This window comes from Corvus moneduloides, chromosome 7 (genome assembly GCF_009650955.1).
Source record: "Corvus moneduloides isolate bCorMon1 chromosome 7, bCorMon1.pri, whole genome shotgun sequence".
NCBI classification, from domain to species: Eukaryota; Metazoa; Chordata; class Aves; order Passeriformes; family Corvidae; genus Corvus; species Corvus moneduloides.
The window spans coordinates 586044-604846 of record NC_045482.1 but is presented as its reverse complement, the minus strand read 5'-3'; the positions used below and the strand labels follow the sequence as shown (position 1 = coordinate 604846).

General features: G+C 49.7%; 1 protein-coding gene across 11 annotated transcripts in view; it reads right to left on the bottom strand.

Moving 5' to 3' along the window:
• Positions 1-18803, bottom strand: part of HDAC4 (histone deacetylase 4) — a 174508-nt gene that overhangs the window by 18669 nt on the left and 137036 nt on the right. For all 11 annotated transcript variants that reach the window (XM_032114823.1, XM_032114825.1, XM_032114815.1 and 8 more), the window contains 7 exons: positions 16491-16748; positions 15554-15740; positions 10192-10325; positions 8734-8854; positions 5611-5657; positions 354-461; positions 63-118 (listed from right to left, as the gene is read on the bottom strand). In XM_032114823.1, the coding sequence (XP_031970714.1) occupies positions 63-118; positions 354-461; positions 5611-5657; positions 8734-8854; positions 10192-10325; positions 15554-15740; positions 16491-16748 (911 nt within the window). The remainder of the gene's footprint in view (positions 1-62; positions 119-353; positions 462-5610; positions 5658-8733; positions 8855-10191; positions 10326-15553; positions 15741-16490; positions 16749-18803) is intronic.

Here is an 18803-nt window from a genome sequence, read left to right as displayed (position 1 = left end):
CTCCTTTGGAATTTCCAGCTCCGGATCCCCCATGGAAGGAGCACTGGAGCAGAGATACTCACATGGGTGTGCTCTCCTCCGCGTGGTGACCCGGGGGCCGGACAACAGCAAACCCATTCTGCACACAAAAAATAAGGGAAGGAAAAGGTCAGAGGGACAAGGATGGATGCAGGGATTGCAGCCAGAAGCCTTAATCCTGCTTGGGAACTCTGGAGTTGCTGCTGATGGATTCCTCACAAGGCCATGGTGCTGGGTGACGCTTTCCCTCGTTGTGGAGGGGGGAAAAGGTGCTGGACATGGCACAGCCCCGAGCAGAGCCCTGCACAGAGCACAGCTGAGGGTTGTTTTCATACCTTCAGTTCTCCCGTGGCCACCTTGAACACCAGCTCGATGACACAGCCCACGGCCAGGCGAGCGGCGCCGGACGAGTGCACCTCGTTCCAAATGGTGTCACTGTCGACCTGGGGGGGACACACAGGAACCAGGTGAGGAGCAGGGAGGGCAGCCAGGAACCGAGAGGTTAACCCCTGTTTGATAAAGACATCGCTCACATGGAGCGACAGCACAAGGGGAATGGATTTAAACTGAAAGGGAATGGGTTTATTTTGGATATTGGGAAGGAATTCCTCCCTGTGAGGGTGGGCAGGCCCTGGCACAGGGTGCCCAGAGCAGCTGTGGCTGCCCCTGGATCCCCAGAAGTGCCCAAGGCCAGGCTGGAGCAGCCTGGGACAGTGGAAGGTGTCCCTGCCCACAGCAGGGGATGGAATGAGATGTTCTCTCAGATCCCTTCCAACCAAACCATTCCGTGATTCTACGGCTCTGTGACCATGGGACCAGCACTTCTCTTTAACTTCTGCAAGAAACCAATCCCAGACGAAATGGAAAGGTCTACGAAATAATTCAGCGATTCTTTAAAACTAAGAAAAATAAAGAAGGATGTTCAGTGATGGGCATTTAAAAGACAACAGCCCAGGACTGACAGCAGCTTCCCAGGGCAACCACAAGCTCACCCAACCTTCAGTACCAGTGCTGACTACACAGATTTGCTTCAACGCCGAATAGCTGACAGAACCACCCTACTTCCCCCCCGAAAATGTGCAGACAGGCCATGGGCAAGGCAAGGCACCCCGCAGGCATGCCCGTGCTGTTGTTATTGCAGACCATGTCCCAGATAAATGGGACATTCCTCACCGGGAAGGATCACCAGCTGTTCTTCACATTTTAGTCTGCCCTGAGTGTACTTGTGAAAACAATGGCAAAAGGCAGAGATGGGAAGAAAGGGATTGTTTGTTGTGTCTGGCTCACTGAGCCGTGAGGAGACACAAGTGGCCCCACAGAGGACTGATCCACCTCCTTCCCAGCCAGGCTGAAGCCATGACTGGAAATGATTCCAGCTCTGTGATCATGGATGGTTTCTGGGAGCATCCACCCTCAGGATGCTTCGGAAGCCACAATAACCTAAGAAAGCACTTGGAGAACACCAAAACGCCTCTGGGGAATGCCACTGCGTTGTGGGAAAGCCCTACAGTGACTACTGGTGGCCCCAGGGCTCCTCTGGACCCCTCTAAGTTTGGGCAGTAACAGGGGAACAGAAGCATGATGGAGTTTGAGTTACACACGCCAGCTCCAGGAATCTGCAGGGGAGGGGACTGACCTGAGCAGGTCTCTCCAAAAGCTCTCAAAAAGTGGCAAGAAGACCAAGCTGCTTCTCCTCCCCACTGACCAGCGCGATAAAGCTCTGTGAGGGTCCATCTTTGGGCTCCTGTCACTGGATCTGACCATCCACGAGTGTATCTACCCCATCTTTGGGCACATCTAACCCATCTTCGAGCAAATCCAACCCATTCTTCTTGGTCTTTGGAAGAAAATGCCTCAGGACACCAGCAGGGAAGAGCTCCCCTTCCTGCCTGGGCGCAGCGAGTTCAGGGCTCCTTCCATGCATGCAGGATTGCTGAGGGCTCTCTTCGCTCCCTGTGAGGCACCAGGGGAACGGAAATACAAAACACCCAAATTCACGAGTCCTAAGGGGCCAGCAGGCCCTCAGATGGCTGCTGGGGACAGGTTTTCCCACAAAACAGACAGGATTCAGCAGTGCCAGAGCCAAGCACTGCCACGTTCAGGCCCCTGCAGAAAGCAGGCTTATGCCAGCAGCATTCCAGGAAGAAACAAGGAGAGCAAGGCAGAGAGGATTTGCAGTGCTATTATTTCTGCAGGAAGAAATTGAGTACTTAGGAAAAAAACCTTCTACAAGGAATGTCCACAACGAAACCCAAAGAGTTTTTCCTTCCTCATAATAAAAAATTACAATTTCCTTACAATTATTTCCTTCCTTTAACAAAAACTCGAGGGTTTTTTTAATTAATATCCACGATGAGGCTCCTACTCACAGTGTAAATTCCTCCTACTCACACTGTAAATTCCTCCTACTCACACTGTAAACTCTCCTATCCACTAATGTGCAGCTATCTCAGAATTAAATGAGCACCTTACAAAAGATTTCCATTATTCTACCATTTAATTTAGCTGAAAAACTACACAGGTAAGAAATCGAGCACCAGGACAGGCTGACACAGGTTGTACCAGAGCTCCAGACCCTGCAAAGTGAAGGAATTCTGCTCTTCCCTCACAGTGGAAGACACCCCACCGTGTCTCCTCCTGCTCTCAATTAAATAATCCTCACATTCTGTTCCCTCTGACTTGCTAATTAGTTCCTCCTCATCTCCATTCCACGGGAAGTCCTTCCCGTGGTCTCTGCTCTGCAAGAACTTACTCTGCTGGCACAGTTTAAAATCGTTGATACACTCTCATCAAAGCCCTTGCACCCAAAAATAGAATCACCCACTCCGGAGAAGATCAACAACACAAACACCTCTTAGAGATGGAGATCTTTAGATATTTTTAGAACTCGTGCAGAAAAATGAGGCAGATCTTCGGATCTTTTTAGAATGCGTGCAGCAAAATGCTACACAGGAAAGAAAACACGTTTTATCAGCTATCCCAAAATCAAGCTTTGGAGTGCTTTGAAGAATCTGGATGCAAGTGTGCTGGGATGGTCTTGCAGATTTTCAAAGCTTAAACTCCTTTCTCCAAAACCTTCTTCTGATTATCCTGGATTAGGCAAGGCCGTGGCGCGTGGAAGTTGGATGTCGGAAAGGGGTGTGAGCTGCAGAGGAGTGAAGCTGAGCAAAATTCCCAAGTGATCAGCAGAAATAAATGAGTGGTGTTTCAATCAGAGCTCACATCTGTTGATTTCAGTGCTTCTGTGCTTTCTTTCTTCCTTTCCTGCTAGGACCAGACAGCTGCGGAAGGGAGGAGGTTTGTCAGCCTTGGGAAGGCTTCTTGGGATAAACCGACGAGGAAGCACCTGGGAACAAATTTAGTCTTTTTCTCCTTGATTTCAAGTCACTGTCAATGAATTTTTAATTGAAAGAGAGAGTTTGAAAGGTGTTATAAGATGAAGGCATTTGCTCTAAGCTGTTTTCCTGCTGCTTCACTCCAAGAGCTCCAGGAGCGTGCAGACAACACTCTCAGGGACAGGGTGGGATTGTTGGGCTGTCTGTGCAGGGCCAGGGGTTGGATCAATGATCCTTGTGGGTTTCTTCCAGCTCTGGATATTCTCTGATTCACTCTCCTGCCTGTCCTTCACCTCGCTCGTTGTTGAGGAGAACTCATGGCTGCCCAAGCTCCATCCTCCATCCTGAGGCAAAACAGCTTCTCCCCCCCAAAACTGCCCTGCACCCCCCTCCAGACCCATCCTTCCTTCTCATCTACACCACATCCCCTAAGGAAGAGAACCACACTTGACTGCTTGCAGGGAAAGAACCTGGTTTCAAAGCTTTCCAGCCCCTAATTTCAAATATGACACCCTCAGCTCCCGAATTCCAACCATCAGCCATCATTCAGCTTTATCCTGCTCCAGTATAAATCCAGGACAGGACCTGTCCCACATTACTCTACTGATCTTTTAATTTGTTTGGGGCTTTTTTTTCCCTTTCCTTTTGACTTTATGGCATCATGTTTGCCCCCTGAAAAATACCTGGGGGGGAACAAGCAGGGGGGAATGGCTTCCCATGGAGAGAGGGCAGGGCGAGGTGGGATACTGGGAAGGAATTCACCCCTGTGAGGGTAGAGAGGCCCTGGCACAGGTTTTGCTGATAGGATTGCTAAAACACTGCACCAAAGTCAGCAAATACTCAGTACCAAGGGTCTGTGGAGACAACCAAGCAGCAATTCACTGCCAGCACCATCTTTATTGGGAGCGTATCAGGAATACCAGCACTGAGGCGCTTCCTGCCCTGATCTGGGATTCAATGCAAGACTTCTGGGCCCGTGCTGGGCTCAGACACCGTCTCTACTTGTTACCATTCAGTCTTCATTTGCAAATGATAATTTTTTTTTTCCTTTTTTGCTTTGAATGGCATGCCTGACTGCAGGGCAGAGTAAATCCAAACCTTTTAAGCTCTAGCCAAAAATTTGCCATGAATTAGGCGACTGCAGCATATTTACAATACAAAATAAAATATCTCCACGAGTGGCGGTACGAATAAACGACGATTATTCTCTTTTTTTTTTTTCCCTTCTCTTTTTTTTTTTTTTTCTGACGGGTAATTTTCAAAGCAGCGATTTTGCAAAGACTCAGGAAGAAAACAATTTTGTTTCATTTCCATAACAGAATCCAGACCTTGAAAATTCAACCTCACGAGCTACAATTATGCAGCAGAACTACCACTGTGAATTTTCAAACACAATGCCTTTTATTGTCTCTTCTCATTCTTTTCCCCTTCCTGTTCTCCACGATTTTCTGTTCTGTCACCCTCCACAGAAACTCTGGAGCAGAAAGTCTAACTTGAAAGGGAAACTTTTAAGCTCTCAGGCTTCAAAGGGAAAAAAGAGAACCTTCAAAACAAGGTATTTGGGGGTTTTTTTGGCTTTATGGGAACAAACAACAACAAAAAGTCTGATTATATGGAAATGTAACAGCTGAAAAGTAACATTCAGCTTTTCCACGAGGGATGGAGGGGTATTTCAGTCACCTCCTGGAGAATCCACGTGGATTATCCTGGAGCTGCAGAGTAAAAGATGCCAAGTGCTGTTTCGTTCCAGGGCAGCGACGTAGCAAGCTTGCTGTTTACAGCAATACGTCCTTCACCATCACTACTTCAGGGCCACGTTTTCCACCTGCCGTGGGAGGCAGGCAGCTCTGAAGTCCCAGGACTGAAGACAAAACACCTCCACAGCACGAGCACGCCTTGCTTTCCACAGAGAAAAGCACTTTGGGATGCAAGGGCTGCTTCCAAACGCGGCAACCCCTACTCCATCAAACATCCCTGCCTGGGAAATGAGGTTTTTCCTCCCCAAAGGCAGAGCCCAAACACACCTCTGGATGTCACACACACGCTCGGGCTCTCCGAAAGGGCTCCGAAAGCCTCATGCTGCTTTTGAAGGAAGGCACGTGAGGCCGAGGCACCCCGCGCCCCAGGCAGCCCCTGTTTGTGGGCAGCATCTGGCTGCAATTACCCACTCGATGGAATGCAAAGCAACAATTCCTGTTGCTGAGGGGACCGGGAGAACAAACAGGACATTATTTACACATTAAAGGGAGTTACTCACCCCGACACCACCGCAAGGCAGCCTGACAAACATCGACGTTAGGGAACCTGCGGGGGGGACAAAAGAACGCACCCCGTGAGTCATAAAGTCAGAGGTCACCAGATTCTGGGGCCAATTTTGTGGCCATGCCGCCGTCTTTGTGAGCACAGAAACAACAGACTGGGGGTTTGCTTCCAGTTTTCAGCCAGCCCTGTTACAGCAGACAGACGGACAGACAGACAGACACACACACACACACAATGCGCACGCCTGGGCTCCTGCAAAAGCTGTCTGTAATTCACTCATCTTTATGCAAAGTTTGGGTGCCGTCCGATGTTTCAAGACTATACATGATGAAGATGCCACCAACGATCGCTCAGCGTGTCTTCTCCGAGGAGCACTTTAACCCCTTCCCACCGAGGCAGGACAGGAAACCATAAAAACACCCCATTCAAAATTCTGCGGGGCCCCTGAGCAACCTGGTCTGGTGGGAGGTGTCCCTGCCCATGCAGGAGGTGGAATGGGATGGCCTCTAAGGTCCATTCCCACCCAAACCATTTGGGATTCTGTTGCTGGAAGAGGAATTAATGCATCTGGACTCATCTGAGCTCCAAGTGAGATCCATTCTTTGATCAGACCCACATGGAAGTTGCTGGATCATCCTGCCTCGGACCTCCTGTCACATCTCTCACTGATAATCCACCTGTTATTTCCATATTTACCTTCTTGACAACAATTTAGGATTGCTCCCCACAAATTAAAAGCAGCCTTATTTGCCTAAGTTTCGACTTGTCCAGCAGGTTCCAAGTCTTTCCACTGTCCAAGGAAAGATGGGTTTGTATCTTGTATCCTTGAGAGGACAAGGGTGAATGGCTTTAAACTGAAAGAGGGCAGGGATGGATGGGATATTGGGAAGGAATTGTTCCCTGGGAGGGCGGGCAGGCCCTGGCACAGGGTGCCCAGAGCAGCTGGGGCTGCCCCTGGATCCCTGGCAGTGTCCAAGGCCAGGCTGGACACTGGGGCTTGGAGCAGCCTGGGACAGTGGGAGGTGTCCCTGCCAATGGCAGGGGTGGGATGGGATGGGCTTTAAGGTCCCTTCCCACCCAAACCGTTCTGGGATTCTGTGATTCCATGAAGGCACACGCCCCTTTTCATTTGCAGAAGCTTAACAGGAAACATCCTGTGTCCTGAAAAGCCTTACAAGCTTTTTCCCTTTTAGGCTGAGGTTTCTCAGGCTTTTTTCCTCCTCACAGACCTATCAAAGGGGAAGAGTTTACACGGAGCCATCAGGCACCTGCCAAGACACTCAGCCCTAACAAACTCCCATTTGCATCCCTAAACCTCACACAAAGCTTTGCCCCCAGCCTTCAAACCTGCCCTTAATCCACCCTCTAACGTTTAAAGAGCTGGTTTGTAAATTTGGAAGCCTTTTAAACCCCCCAGCGGGAGAGGATGGCTGAAGGAGGAGTTTCCCCTCTCCCCACAGAGCTCTTCCCTGATATCTTCGCTCAGGTCCTGCCCTGTGGAAGCCATCAGGAAAGAAGGGGGTCATGTGGGCTGGCAGCCAGTGCCACTGTCACCATCTCGAGGCTAAAACGGTGCCACATGGGCTTAGGAAAGCCCAGTTAAGAGCTACTGGACATCCCCTTCTACTGGAGATCCTTGGGGAGCAGACTCGCAGCTCCAGGGCTTTTCTGGAAGTTATATCCAAACAGGGAATGTTCTGTCCTGGAAAGCCCTCAGGTGTTAGAATTTCTCCTCTCTACAGGATTAAACTTGATCTCTACAGGCACTTTAAAATGAGTGATTAAAGCCATGGGGGGCACAGAGCTACAGGAGCAGAGGCAGAGCAAGAGCTGCTTCCCCCACAGGTTCTCTACACAAACCGTGAGGAATGGTCCAGCAATTTGGGTGTCCCCCCAAAGACACGGTATCTCCAAAGGCATCTGTGGAACTGTTGAGACAGATCGTGCCCAGAGCCAAGGAGGGAGTGGAAAAGTATCCCAAGAGAATCTTCTCAGATCCCCCAGGGAAGATTTACCGTGCCTTCCTTCGGGCTGACGGTTTTCCACTCCCAAGCACATGACATCATAAATTCCTGGAAGTTTACGTCCTGATGGAGCTATCATTCAGCTGGAGGTGTCTACTTTTGGGTTCTCTGGCTTTAAAGAGGTGGGAAGTGAGCTATAAATACGGTGCTAATTGCGTGTTTAACTACTGGCTAATGGCTTCCCTCTCTGGGAGCTCATGGACACACTGAGCAAAATGTTTCCAGCTCCTTTGCTGTGGCCACTACATCATGCAGGCCATGGAGTTAATCCTCTTTTTATATCATCCAAACTCAGGCTAATCCCAAAATAAACTTTCTCAACGTCTAGGCTCCTGAACTGTCTCTTTTTTTATTTTTTTTTTCCTGCTGATCCCCACGTGAGAACTTCCCAAACTGCCCCACCAGCCGACTGCTGCAAAAAGGCAGGAAGTAAAGGGAGGTGATGATGACTCCACGGAGGTGCTAAAATCCGTGTGGTTTGGTTGCTTTGGGGGGGTTGGTTATCTCAAAATCCACCCTTTAGGATTTTTGCTGGGAAAATACCATTTTTTGGATATTTTTGTCTGTATTTTACCACAGACACGGCCCTGTTTCAGGAAGATTCAGTCTCCAGTGAAAAGGATAAACAATCTCACCCCAGATTAAACAAATGCAGAGGCCCCTGCATCTCTCTTGCTGACTGTCCATACAAACCTGACAGGGATTTGTTGGTGCCTGTGCAGCTGGCTGGGGGGCTGCAGATCCAAACCCTTGGGAGGGAGTTCCAGCTCCTCCTCAGCCATGGATAACTTCCTAACACACAGAGTGTCCAAGGATAAAACAAACTGCCTGAACTATCTTTCCTCCTCAGGAAAACATCCTTTTAGGTTCTGAAGACATCAAAGGAAGGAGGTTTAAGCTATCCAGGGTTTAGGGATCTGCCTGAAGAGAGGGAGATGGATTTTGTGGAGACAGATGGAGCTGGGAACAATCCTCTTGGAGCTGCACAGGGCTAAGGATGGAGGGAGGCCCAGCATCTCAACCCTCCACGCTGCTCAGTCAGCACTGTGGGTGCCAGGGGTCAGGAAGGGGGATTTCCCCCCAGGGAATGATACCTAGGAGCTTCTTGCTGTCCAGTTTCTGCCTGTTCAGAGGGTTTGTGCCGTAGAGCAGCGTGTGGGCTTCCGAGTGAACCGTCTGCAGCTCCTCCAGCGTCGCCTTCCTGCCACGGATGCACTGGAAGGGGAAGGAGAAGGGTGGTGAAATCACTGCTGAACTGCTCAGCTCTCATCAAAGAGCTTTCCTGCTTCCTTAGCAAGCCAGCAAGATGGACAGTACAACACTGAAACGGCTCCTCAGGTGGAAAAATTTGGGTTTTGGGTTAATTCCTGACTCACAACATTTATTTGCTCGACATAGAAAGTCATCCTCAGACTCGTTCAAGATAAAGAAGGAAACTTTGAGACAGGTGCTGGCAGGAGCTGGTGGGGATGAAGGAAAGGTGGCCAGAGAGATAAGGGAGTACACCCTGCAATGGCAGGGCAGAGCTTGAAGCAAGCCAGCAGGGAATTAAGGCCGAAATTTAGCATTTTTGGACAAAAAGAAGAGTCTGGCGAGGCTGAAAGTCACCGGTGGCCAGGAGGGAAACACAGCTGGAAAGCAGGTGAAGATCAACAACAGCTCCCGTCGTGAGAGCAACCAAAAGTGCCAAGTTAAGCACGGAAATCAAGGAAAATAAATGTTCCTTAAGGAAATCAGCAGGGAATTAAGGACAGTAATAGTTCCCTGGGATCCTACAGCGAGGAACTCAGACATTAGAGAACATCTGTAACACCCATTGAGGAGGCCAGGCAATTAGCAATGAGGTTCTTTTGGTCCCAAATAATCCCAAAATTCGATTAAATGGGTATCCACAGACAGAACCAGGTTTGAAAGGGATAAATGAGGGCAGGACAGGGACATTTAGGCAATGGCAATGCTGCCACCACGTGGATGTCTTATCTGATGGCTCGGGAACATTCCCAGCCAGATCCTGACACTGCTGGAATATTTATACTCTGGGATTCAGCCCCCTCAGATGCTCCAAGAATTGATGAACACACACTTAGACTCCCATTTATCACCACTGCTGTTAGTTACATCTAACAATTACTCATTAATTTTGATTATTAATCTCCATTCTTTCCATTTCATATCTAAGCTTTTCCCTTCGTCTGCTTGCTCTTAAAAATGTATCAAATAAATCTAATTTAACCTCTTGTGATGGAGTGGTGCTCAGTGCCATCCTCCTACCCCCATTCCTTTTACAGCATTGACCATTACTCATTACAGAGCACAAAAAAGTTATTAAACCACAGAAAAGTTGTTGCTTTTGCTGGAATCATTGGAAGGATAACAAATGAGAGGGTTACATCATGTCTTGCTCTTTTCTTTGGCATAAAAATAATATAACAGCAATAATAATATAGTAATAATAATAATAATTAAAAATAGCAACAACAATAATAAAGCAATAATAACATTATTAGTAATCCTAAAAGCCATCATGTGGCCTTTGCTGATGTTTTCCTCACCTCACACTTGCCCCGCAGCCCCGTCTCCTGGAGCCTGGACCAGATGCTCTGGATCCTGCCCGCGTGCTCAGGGTGGCTGTTGGTGTTTCCACAGGTGCACTGGTGCTTCAGCATCAACGTGTCGTACACGAGGCCTGCGGCACAGGGGACACAATTGCTCTCAGCTTAAAACAAACACCAAAAAACTGCCACTTTCAGGGCAAAAAAGGGCGTATTTTGCACTTTGGAGTCAACGGCTCTAGGCCAGAATTGCGTGTTCGAGCAGGAGCCACAGAGAACTGAAAATCCAAACCTGCATCCAGCCCTTCCTGTGGAAATCCTCAAGGGATATGAGACTCCAGAAAACAGAAGAAAAGTGGTCAGTTTGGGGCTTTTTTTCCCAAGAGAAAGGTTTCTTGCAGGAAATGTCTGTATGAAAGTTGGTCCAAGGGCTGGAGCCCCTCTGCTGGGAGAGCTGGGGGTGCTCACCTGGAGAAGGGAAGGCTCCAAGGAGAGCTCAGAGCCCCTTGCAGGGCCTAAAGAGGCTCCAGGAGAGCTGCAGAGGGACTGGGGACAAGGCATGGAGGGACAGGACACAGGGAATGGCTTCCCACTGCCAGAGGGCAGGGCTGGATGGGAGATTGGGAATTGGGAATTGTTCCCTGGGAGGGAGGTGAGGCCCTGGCACAGGGTGCCCAGAGCAGCTGCGGCTGCCCCTGGATCCCTGGCAGTGCCCAAGGCCAGGCTGGACATTGGGGCTGGGAGCAGCCTGGGACAGTGGGAGGTGTCCCTGCCATGGCAGAGATTTAAAACCAGATAATCTTTCAGGTCCTTTCCAACCCAAGGTTTTCCATGATTTCTATGGACTCCAAAGGTCTTGACGAGAATCCAAAGCCTCTGAGGCAGCAGCGGCAGGAGCCGGTCCCAGCTCAATCTGGGAGCTCCAAGGGGCTTGCAGGGATCTAGGAGCAGCCCTGGACACGCAGCTGGAGCTGAGGCTGTGCCCCTGCACGCTCCCAAGCCTGGCTCCAGCTGCAGTCCCACCTCCTGGCTGGGTGTGGGCACGTTGTGCCACCGGGAATCTTGGCTCCCTGCCCTGGCCCCGGCACCCGCAGGACTCCAGCGTCAGGGGAGGTGTCTGGCAGCTCCTCGCTCTGCTGTAGGTGAGTGCAGAGGGAAAAAACACCCCCCAAAAGCCAAACCACGCTGGGTTCAAGGGAGAGAACAGAGCCCTGGTAATTGGCTGCCCTCGGGTCAGCCAAAGTTCACTCGGAGGAGGCTGTGCTGCAAAGCTCTCTCGAGGTCTCCCATGTTTGATGCACAGCATCAAACACCACCAGGAGCTGCTGGGCCAAGGCAAGCTCGGAATTCACCTGAGGAGAAGCTTTCACCCCAGCCTGAGTTTAACTGAACGAGTGCAAGGTCTTAAACTAGAAGAAATTTAGATTGGATTTACGGAGGAAATTCTCGGCTGTGAGGGTGGTGAGGCCCTGGCTGTCCCATCCCTGGAAATGTCCAGGGTCGGGTTGGACAGGGCTTGGAGCAACCTGGGATAGTGGAAGGTGTCCCTGCCCATGGAACTGGATCACCTTCAAGGTCCCTTCCAACTCAAACCACTCAAGGATTCTCTCCCACTCCAAACCTGGCGTTTGCAGAATCTGGTTCATCACTGGTTCTCCTCTCCCAAGGGTTCAGTGATAACAGCAGTGTCTCAGCGAAGTCCTTCTGTGCTGCAACCACACGTCACTCATCATTTCTCTTTCCTAGAAACCAGCCCAGTGGAAAAGGGAGCTGTTCCCAGTTCCTTCCTGTGGCTGGGGACACACATGCACACTCACACACACACACACAGAGGGAAGCTCGGCAATTTAAGCTTAAAATACAAAACTACACTGGCTGTCACAAGTTAATTGAAGTGGTGCTGGAAGCAAGACTCTCTTCAGACATAAGAACAATCATTTTTAAAGGTCAGCACTAAAGCAAAACCAACTGGCTTTTCTTGGCAGAACAAACATATGATCTGAGGTTCAGATAATTATATTGCTCTGCACGGGAGAGAATAAATGCCTTCATCAGAAAGGAAAAACCCTTTAATGCAGAACATCAGAATAATTTGTGGACCCATTTTTGCAGGAGATCAGAGACTGGATAATTGGAGCTATGCAAATTAATGGCCTAACCTGAAGATCCTTATTCAAGTGTGTAGAACAGGGCAAGCACAAGTATTCATTAAAGTCATGGGGGCTGCTCGAGCTAGAGAGGGCAAGTTCAAGGACTGGCTTTCTGGGAGGAAGGAAAATTAAATGTCATGCTTCGGGACATCAAACTGATTGCTGGAAGGATTCAGGAAAGGCACGGCTTTCACTTTGATGTGGAGTAATGGACATCATGTTTGAGAGCTGCAGTATGTGGCTCCTTCCCCTGCACCTTTGAAGTCTCAGGTGTTGGTCACCGAGAGAGACAGGAAAATAAAATATACATCAGCCCCAGAACTTCCAGCTGTCTGCAGCTAACTCGGTCCAGGGAAAGCATCAGCTTTCTGTGTTATTTCTATATAATATCCCACACATGAAAGGGAGGAACAATTCCCCTGTCTGTTGGACAAGGACTGATCTCTTAAGGGCCACATCCACATCCAGAGTGATCACGGTTGGCCTGATTAGGGCCATTCAGCGAGCTTTGCTCCCTGCAGCCCTCTCACCAACCCATCACACCAATTCCAACCCTCAGTCCTCTGCCTTAGGATCAGTCTCCAAAGCAGCCGCTTATCAGCCAGATGGATTTTCCTCAGGAAAAAGAAGCCTGATGCACTTCAGCACTGCTTGCTTTTGAAAAATACCCAAGACTTTCATTTCCTGCCTTCCAAAGAACAGCTCAATCCCGGTGATTAAGCTTCAGCATCCACCTCCAGAAACAATCTCCGACACGCCGCCGTGGACAACTCCAGCAAAACATGAGGCAATTTCACTCACACACATGCTCAGCAGCTGAAATGCCTTTCCTTCCCTTTCTCCTGCTTCCATGCCCATGGCAGTGGGTGTTCTTCCCTGCCTCTCTTAAGCAGACAGTGCTGGTTAATTAAACCAAACCTCTTATGAGACCTAGGACTAGCTTTAGGTCCAGCACAGAGGTCTTTATGCTTTGCACCTTAATTAGTGACAGTGAATGCCTGATTTTATTGTGCTTCCTCCTCCACTCACCCAGCATAAATGCAGAGATGGAAGGGAAAAGAAAAGTCAAGCCCTTGGAATCTTAACCTGGGTAAACACCATGAAAATGGTATTTTACAGGTGAACTACCCGAAGCATTCTGCACCTCATCACTGTGTGCAGTGCTGGATAGAAGCAGTGTGATATTCCACCTCTTATTTCCAGCCACTTTCTTAGTTTTTCAAACCCTGCCTCCGAGGAAAATAAACCCTGACACTGGAACAGCACCTTTTCCAAGCAGCACAGCTCTCAAACCTGCACTCTTACTGTTGCCTGCAATTTTAAACGAAATTCAGGGTCACGGATCTGAGTCAAACATAGATCCTCTGGTAGGAAATGTTATTTATTGTATGTCCAGAGTCTTGCATGTGATTGATTGGGCAGCTTCAACACTGGTGGAGGAGGAGGGAAGAAAGGGAAGGAATGAATAATCCTTTCAAGCAGGGCCAGGCTTCCTTGTTTTGAAAGCCCCAAGGTTTGGGGTTAAGTGTATTAGGAGCTCAAATTTCATCTGCTCTGACCCTGAGACAGGGGAATTTTCCTTGCACCCTTGGCAAAAGCCAAAATCTATTAATTTTGTGAGAACTGATGGCGTTAGAAATGCAGCTCTGCTGAAATTCTGGGGTTCAACATCAACAACAATGAATAAGAGACTTTAAAGGGGAAAACGGAGCCGTTCCCTGGGTTTTTCCAGAGCTGACAGCACACGCTTCCCAGCCTGCCTGCAGCCAGGAGCTGAGGAACAAAGTCACACTGAACATGCCACTATTACTACACCAGCAGGGCCTGAAAATAAACCCGATTCACAGCACTGAGCTGAGTGATGCAAGAAGTGTAGGTTAAAAATGGAATAAAAGCAGAAGTGAAAGGGAAACAACATCATGAGTCGCTCTTATTTGGGCGTTGTGGATTTTTCTCCCCCCTCCTTTTCCTTTTCCCAGGGAACACATCACGTTGCAAACTGTTCATTCACAAAATAAGAGCCTGACATTTGGGGGAGAAGGAGGACTTCGAAATCAGTCCCCATCACCCAGCACGGGGCTTGAGAAGTCACACGGGAAAGCAACTTCCAGCAGTTGCTAAGGGTACTGAAGAGGCAGAAAGGATTTTGGGGAGAAAAGCTGGTTGTCAGGATACAGGAAGAACAATTTGCTTTTTGCTTTTAATCTTGGTGGGGAGCTCACAGAATCCCAGGAAGGTTTGGGTTGGATGGGACCTCAAAGCCCATCTTGTTCCACCCCCTGCCATGGGCAGGGACACCTTCCACTGTCCCATGGTGCTCCAAGCTGGCTGTGAACACTTCCCGGGATGGGGATCAACACTTATTTTGCACTCATGCTTTCCACCAGACAAATGCAGGACTGCACTTACTGTTTTCCTTCACAGGTAAGCAAACACTCTTTGGTCTCTGTCTCTTCAAGACAACACGAAATCACCAACTCACCTCATTTTTCCTGACCTGCGGGCACGGACTCCTGTGTTACAGGAGGAGGCAAGGCTGGCAGGGAGCCCGGAGTGGATAACTTATGGCACGAGATTATGGAGGGGCTGGAGAAGGTGGAGGAAGCAGAGCCAGCATTGCACTCTGTCCCTCAGGGGCACTGGCTCTCCCTGCCTTGCCTCTAAATCAGCTCTGCCACAGCCTGGGACTCGCTCTGTCTGCCTGGAGACACAGAACTCCAGGGCTGTGCTGCTGCTGGTGTGGGCAGGTTGTTTTTGCTCCGGGGAAGGGACATGCAGGACAACAGGGATGACTCAGTCTGCTCCTTGAAGAAGGCAGGACGTTACGGAGCACCCAAACGGGGATGAGACGCGGAGCCCACGCTTATGGATTGGCAGGGACGGGGAAGAAAATCTTAGCATCGTCATCATGGAATGGTTTGGGTAGGAAAGGACCTTAAAGCTCATCTTGTGGGCAGGGCTGGGACACCTTCCACTTCCCCAGGCTGCTTCAAGCCCCATCCAACCTGGCCTTGGACACTTCCAGGGATCCAGGGGCAGCCACAGCTGCTCTGGGGAACCTTATCACCCTCACAGGGAAGGACTTCCTTCCAACAACCCATCTAACCCTCCTCCCAGTCTAAAGCTATTCCTCCTTTTCCTGTCACTCCATGCCCTTGCAGAAAAGCTCAGTGGAAGGCACACCAGTCATCCCCAGCCCCCCCAAACCTCACCTGTTGTGAACCTTGGCTTAGTGGGTGGCTCCTGCACGGACATGGGGAAGGTGGCCGAGGCGGGGGAGGACTGTGCCCGGGACAGGGGCCGGTGTCCCCCGAAGGACACGGGCATGCCGGCCGCCTCCAGCGATGCCTGGTAGTTCCTCAGCTGGTGGATCCGCTGCTGCTCCAGGAGCAGGGCTTGCTGTGGGGAAAAGAAGCAGGCAGCTGCTGAAAGGGCCTTCCCAAAAGGGTTTCTCAAGGCTGGTGGGCTTGGACTCCTTTTCCTCACATGCAGCAAATGAATGTGGTGTTTCTAGGGCCAAGTCAGGCAGGCACAGCACACGGAGCCCCAGCCCCGTGGGCAGGGACACCTTCCACCATCCCATCCAGCCTGGCCTTGGACACTTCCAAGGATCCAGGGGCAGCCACAGCTGCTCTGGGCAAATGTAGTTCCTGACATTCCTGGAGGACATGGATGAGCTCCATTACACTGTGCTACCTTGTTACTGGATTTATCACCTGCAATCCACAAGCCTCCGGTGTTTTCCCCCAGAAATGAGCCTGGCTGGAGGCTCTAGGATCTCTAATTCTGAAGCAGGAACACCCTCCGCTTGTCCCCTGCTTCCTTGCACAGTCTTTTTCTGGAGAAATTAATTTTAAATCATTAAACCAAAATAAAATCCTCTGCTGGTGGCTAGTGCTCCGGAATGTTAGGATACACTTTGTCTTCCCAAAGAAACAGCCACAGTGACTGTGTTTTGCGCAGGTGAGCCAGACTCTCCTCCCAGGGAAGGAATCACTGATTTTACACCGGGTTCCTCTACCCAGCCAACCCTCAGGAGCTGGTTCCCCTCGGAGTCTCCCCCTCAGAGCAGCACAAGGTGACTTCCAAGCTCAAATCCACGTTCTACACCACAACCCAAGCGCTGGACTCGGCGCTCCGTGAGCTCACCTGGCGGAAGAGCAGCTCCTGCTCCGCCTGCCTCTGCCCGGACTCCAGCTCCTGCTGCGGCTCTGCCTCCTCCTCGTCGCTCTCGATGGGCTCCTGCTTCACCTGCACCACGCTGGCCAGTGCTGGGGCCTCCTTCTGGCCCGCGGCCCTGTCGCCATAGGGCTCCTCCAGCAGGGCCTGGTGCTCGCGCAGCTCCTCCTCCGTCTCCTCGGGGTGGCTCTCGTGCTGCCGCGCCGGCTCCGTGGGTTTGGATATGATCTGAAAGCAGAGAGCCCATCAGCGAAGCGCAACTCACCACAGGGGAAGCTCGCCCTGTCCTCCAGACTCACGGGAAAGAGCACTTCTGGGTGGTTCCGCCTCACAATCCAGGCCCGGAACAATCCAGGGAAAGGTCAGGGCAACCTCGGCATGAAGGGCTCTGAAATCCCGTGGCCCAGGTAATGACACCCCCTCATTTTCCACTCAACTTTCCCTCTGAAGGAGTAAGGGCCTCTTGTTCCTGCGCGCCTCCAGATGCTGCTCCATTCACAAACCCGCAGAGCAGCCATCGAGATGTTTGGCAATTAAATTCTGAAAGAATACGAGGGACACAAAGCCTCCGAGCGGGGTTTTGCTGCCTGTTTGTCCAATCTCACCTCGAATCACCCCCTGCATTTCATCTGTGAGGCTGAAATAAAGATTACTTGAAAACCTGCACTCTTAAGAGGAAACTCAGGACACACAGCTGAGAGCAAACCTCAAAGCAGCACTGTTCTAACCTGACCTCCCTAACCAGACTCAGTAAACTCCTCTGAGAGCTGCTCCTAAACCAAAAGGAACAATTTAATTTTCACTGTAATTCACTCAGACTTTTTTAAGTTCATTGGCAAGATAAAATTCACGGTCCTCTGTCTCAGACTGCTTATGATTTTTATTTGGGATATAAAAAAAACCCCCCAAATGTGACCTGTTTTTAACACCAGCATGGGAAAACCAATCCATTTCCTCCCTTTCAAAGAGCTCAGGCTGCCCCTGCTCCACAGGCTTAAAAAGAAACTGCTGCACTTTGAAAGTTGTCAGGGCAAGGTTTAATGAGGATTAGGTCATTGGTATGGAAAGCAATATTGATTTTAAATCTAATAAAGCTAAATCAAAACATGGTTATTGAACACATGCAGGAGGAGGGACTGTTTGTCAGTAACTTGCTCTTTGAAGAACAGTGGCTGCAACCTGGAATTAAGCCTTTTTTCCTCCCCAAAAGTAGGAAGGAAGGTTCTGCCATACAACTTAAGCAAGGCATAGGGGCAGGAATGGAGTTAAATCTGGCAAGGGACAGGAAGGGCATGAAGAAAGAAAAGAGGAAGACCAGAGAGATCCTGGTCCCACTGCTGAATGAGGGAAGGCACCCGGTGGCATGTGGCACAGAAAAGGCCACAGCACTTAATGCCCTATTTAAGACCATCCTTCAGGAATCCCAGGACTCTGACACCAGAGGAAAAGTCTGGAACAAGGAAAACTTCCCTCGCTGCAGGAACTACCAGGTTTAGGCAACACTTAAGAAAACTTGGATATACTTAAGTCCATGGACTCTTATGGGCTGCACTCACAGGTGATGGGACAAGAGGCCATGGGCACAAATTCAAACCCTTGAAATTCCTTCTGAACACAATAAAACACTTTTTTTTTCCTGTGAGGGTGGTCAAACACTTGAACAAGTTTTTCAGACAAGTTCTGGAGTCTCCATCCTTGGAGATCCTCGGGCAACCTGCTCACGCAGGGACACTGCCCTCAGTGACCTCAGGAGGTCCCTGCAAAGATTCAGGGATCAAAACCCCTCAAGGATTTTTGTGAGGTTCCCCCTGCCCCCCCAGTTTCATTCCTTACAACACACACTGAATATCCAAACCACATTAAGCTAAAACTTCTTCCACCAATTTTCTTTAAGCCCTCTTAGGCTTGATGAATATAATCTGTTTTAAAGATAATTAAATCATCACAAACCATCTGCTACTTGTGGTTTTTTTTCCCTGCTTGGATCGAAGGTCTCAAGCTTTTGAACTTAATACCTTTTGAACTTCTGAACTGCACAAGGTAATTGCTGGGAAAAATAACTCACAATGCCACTGTCATACCCAATGGGAATGAGAGGCCGTGTAAGCCCCTAGAAGTTTTAAATTATTCCTGCTCCTTAAAAATGTGAGAATTAATTGAAAAGCACAGTGAAGGTTGAAAAGACCAAGTGGTCAATGACAAGGACATTTCAGACATTCCGTCTGCTCTCCCTTTGCAGAGGGAATCTCCTGGTCTGTCACCAGCTCCAGCTGCAGCAACCCT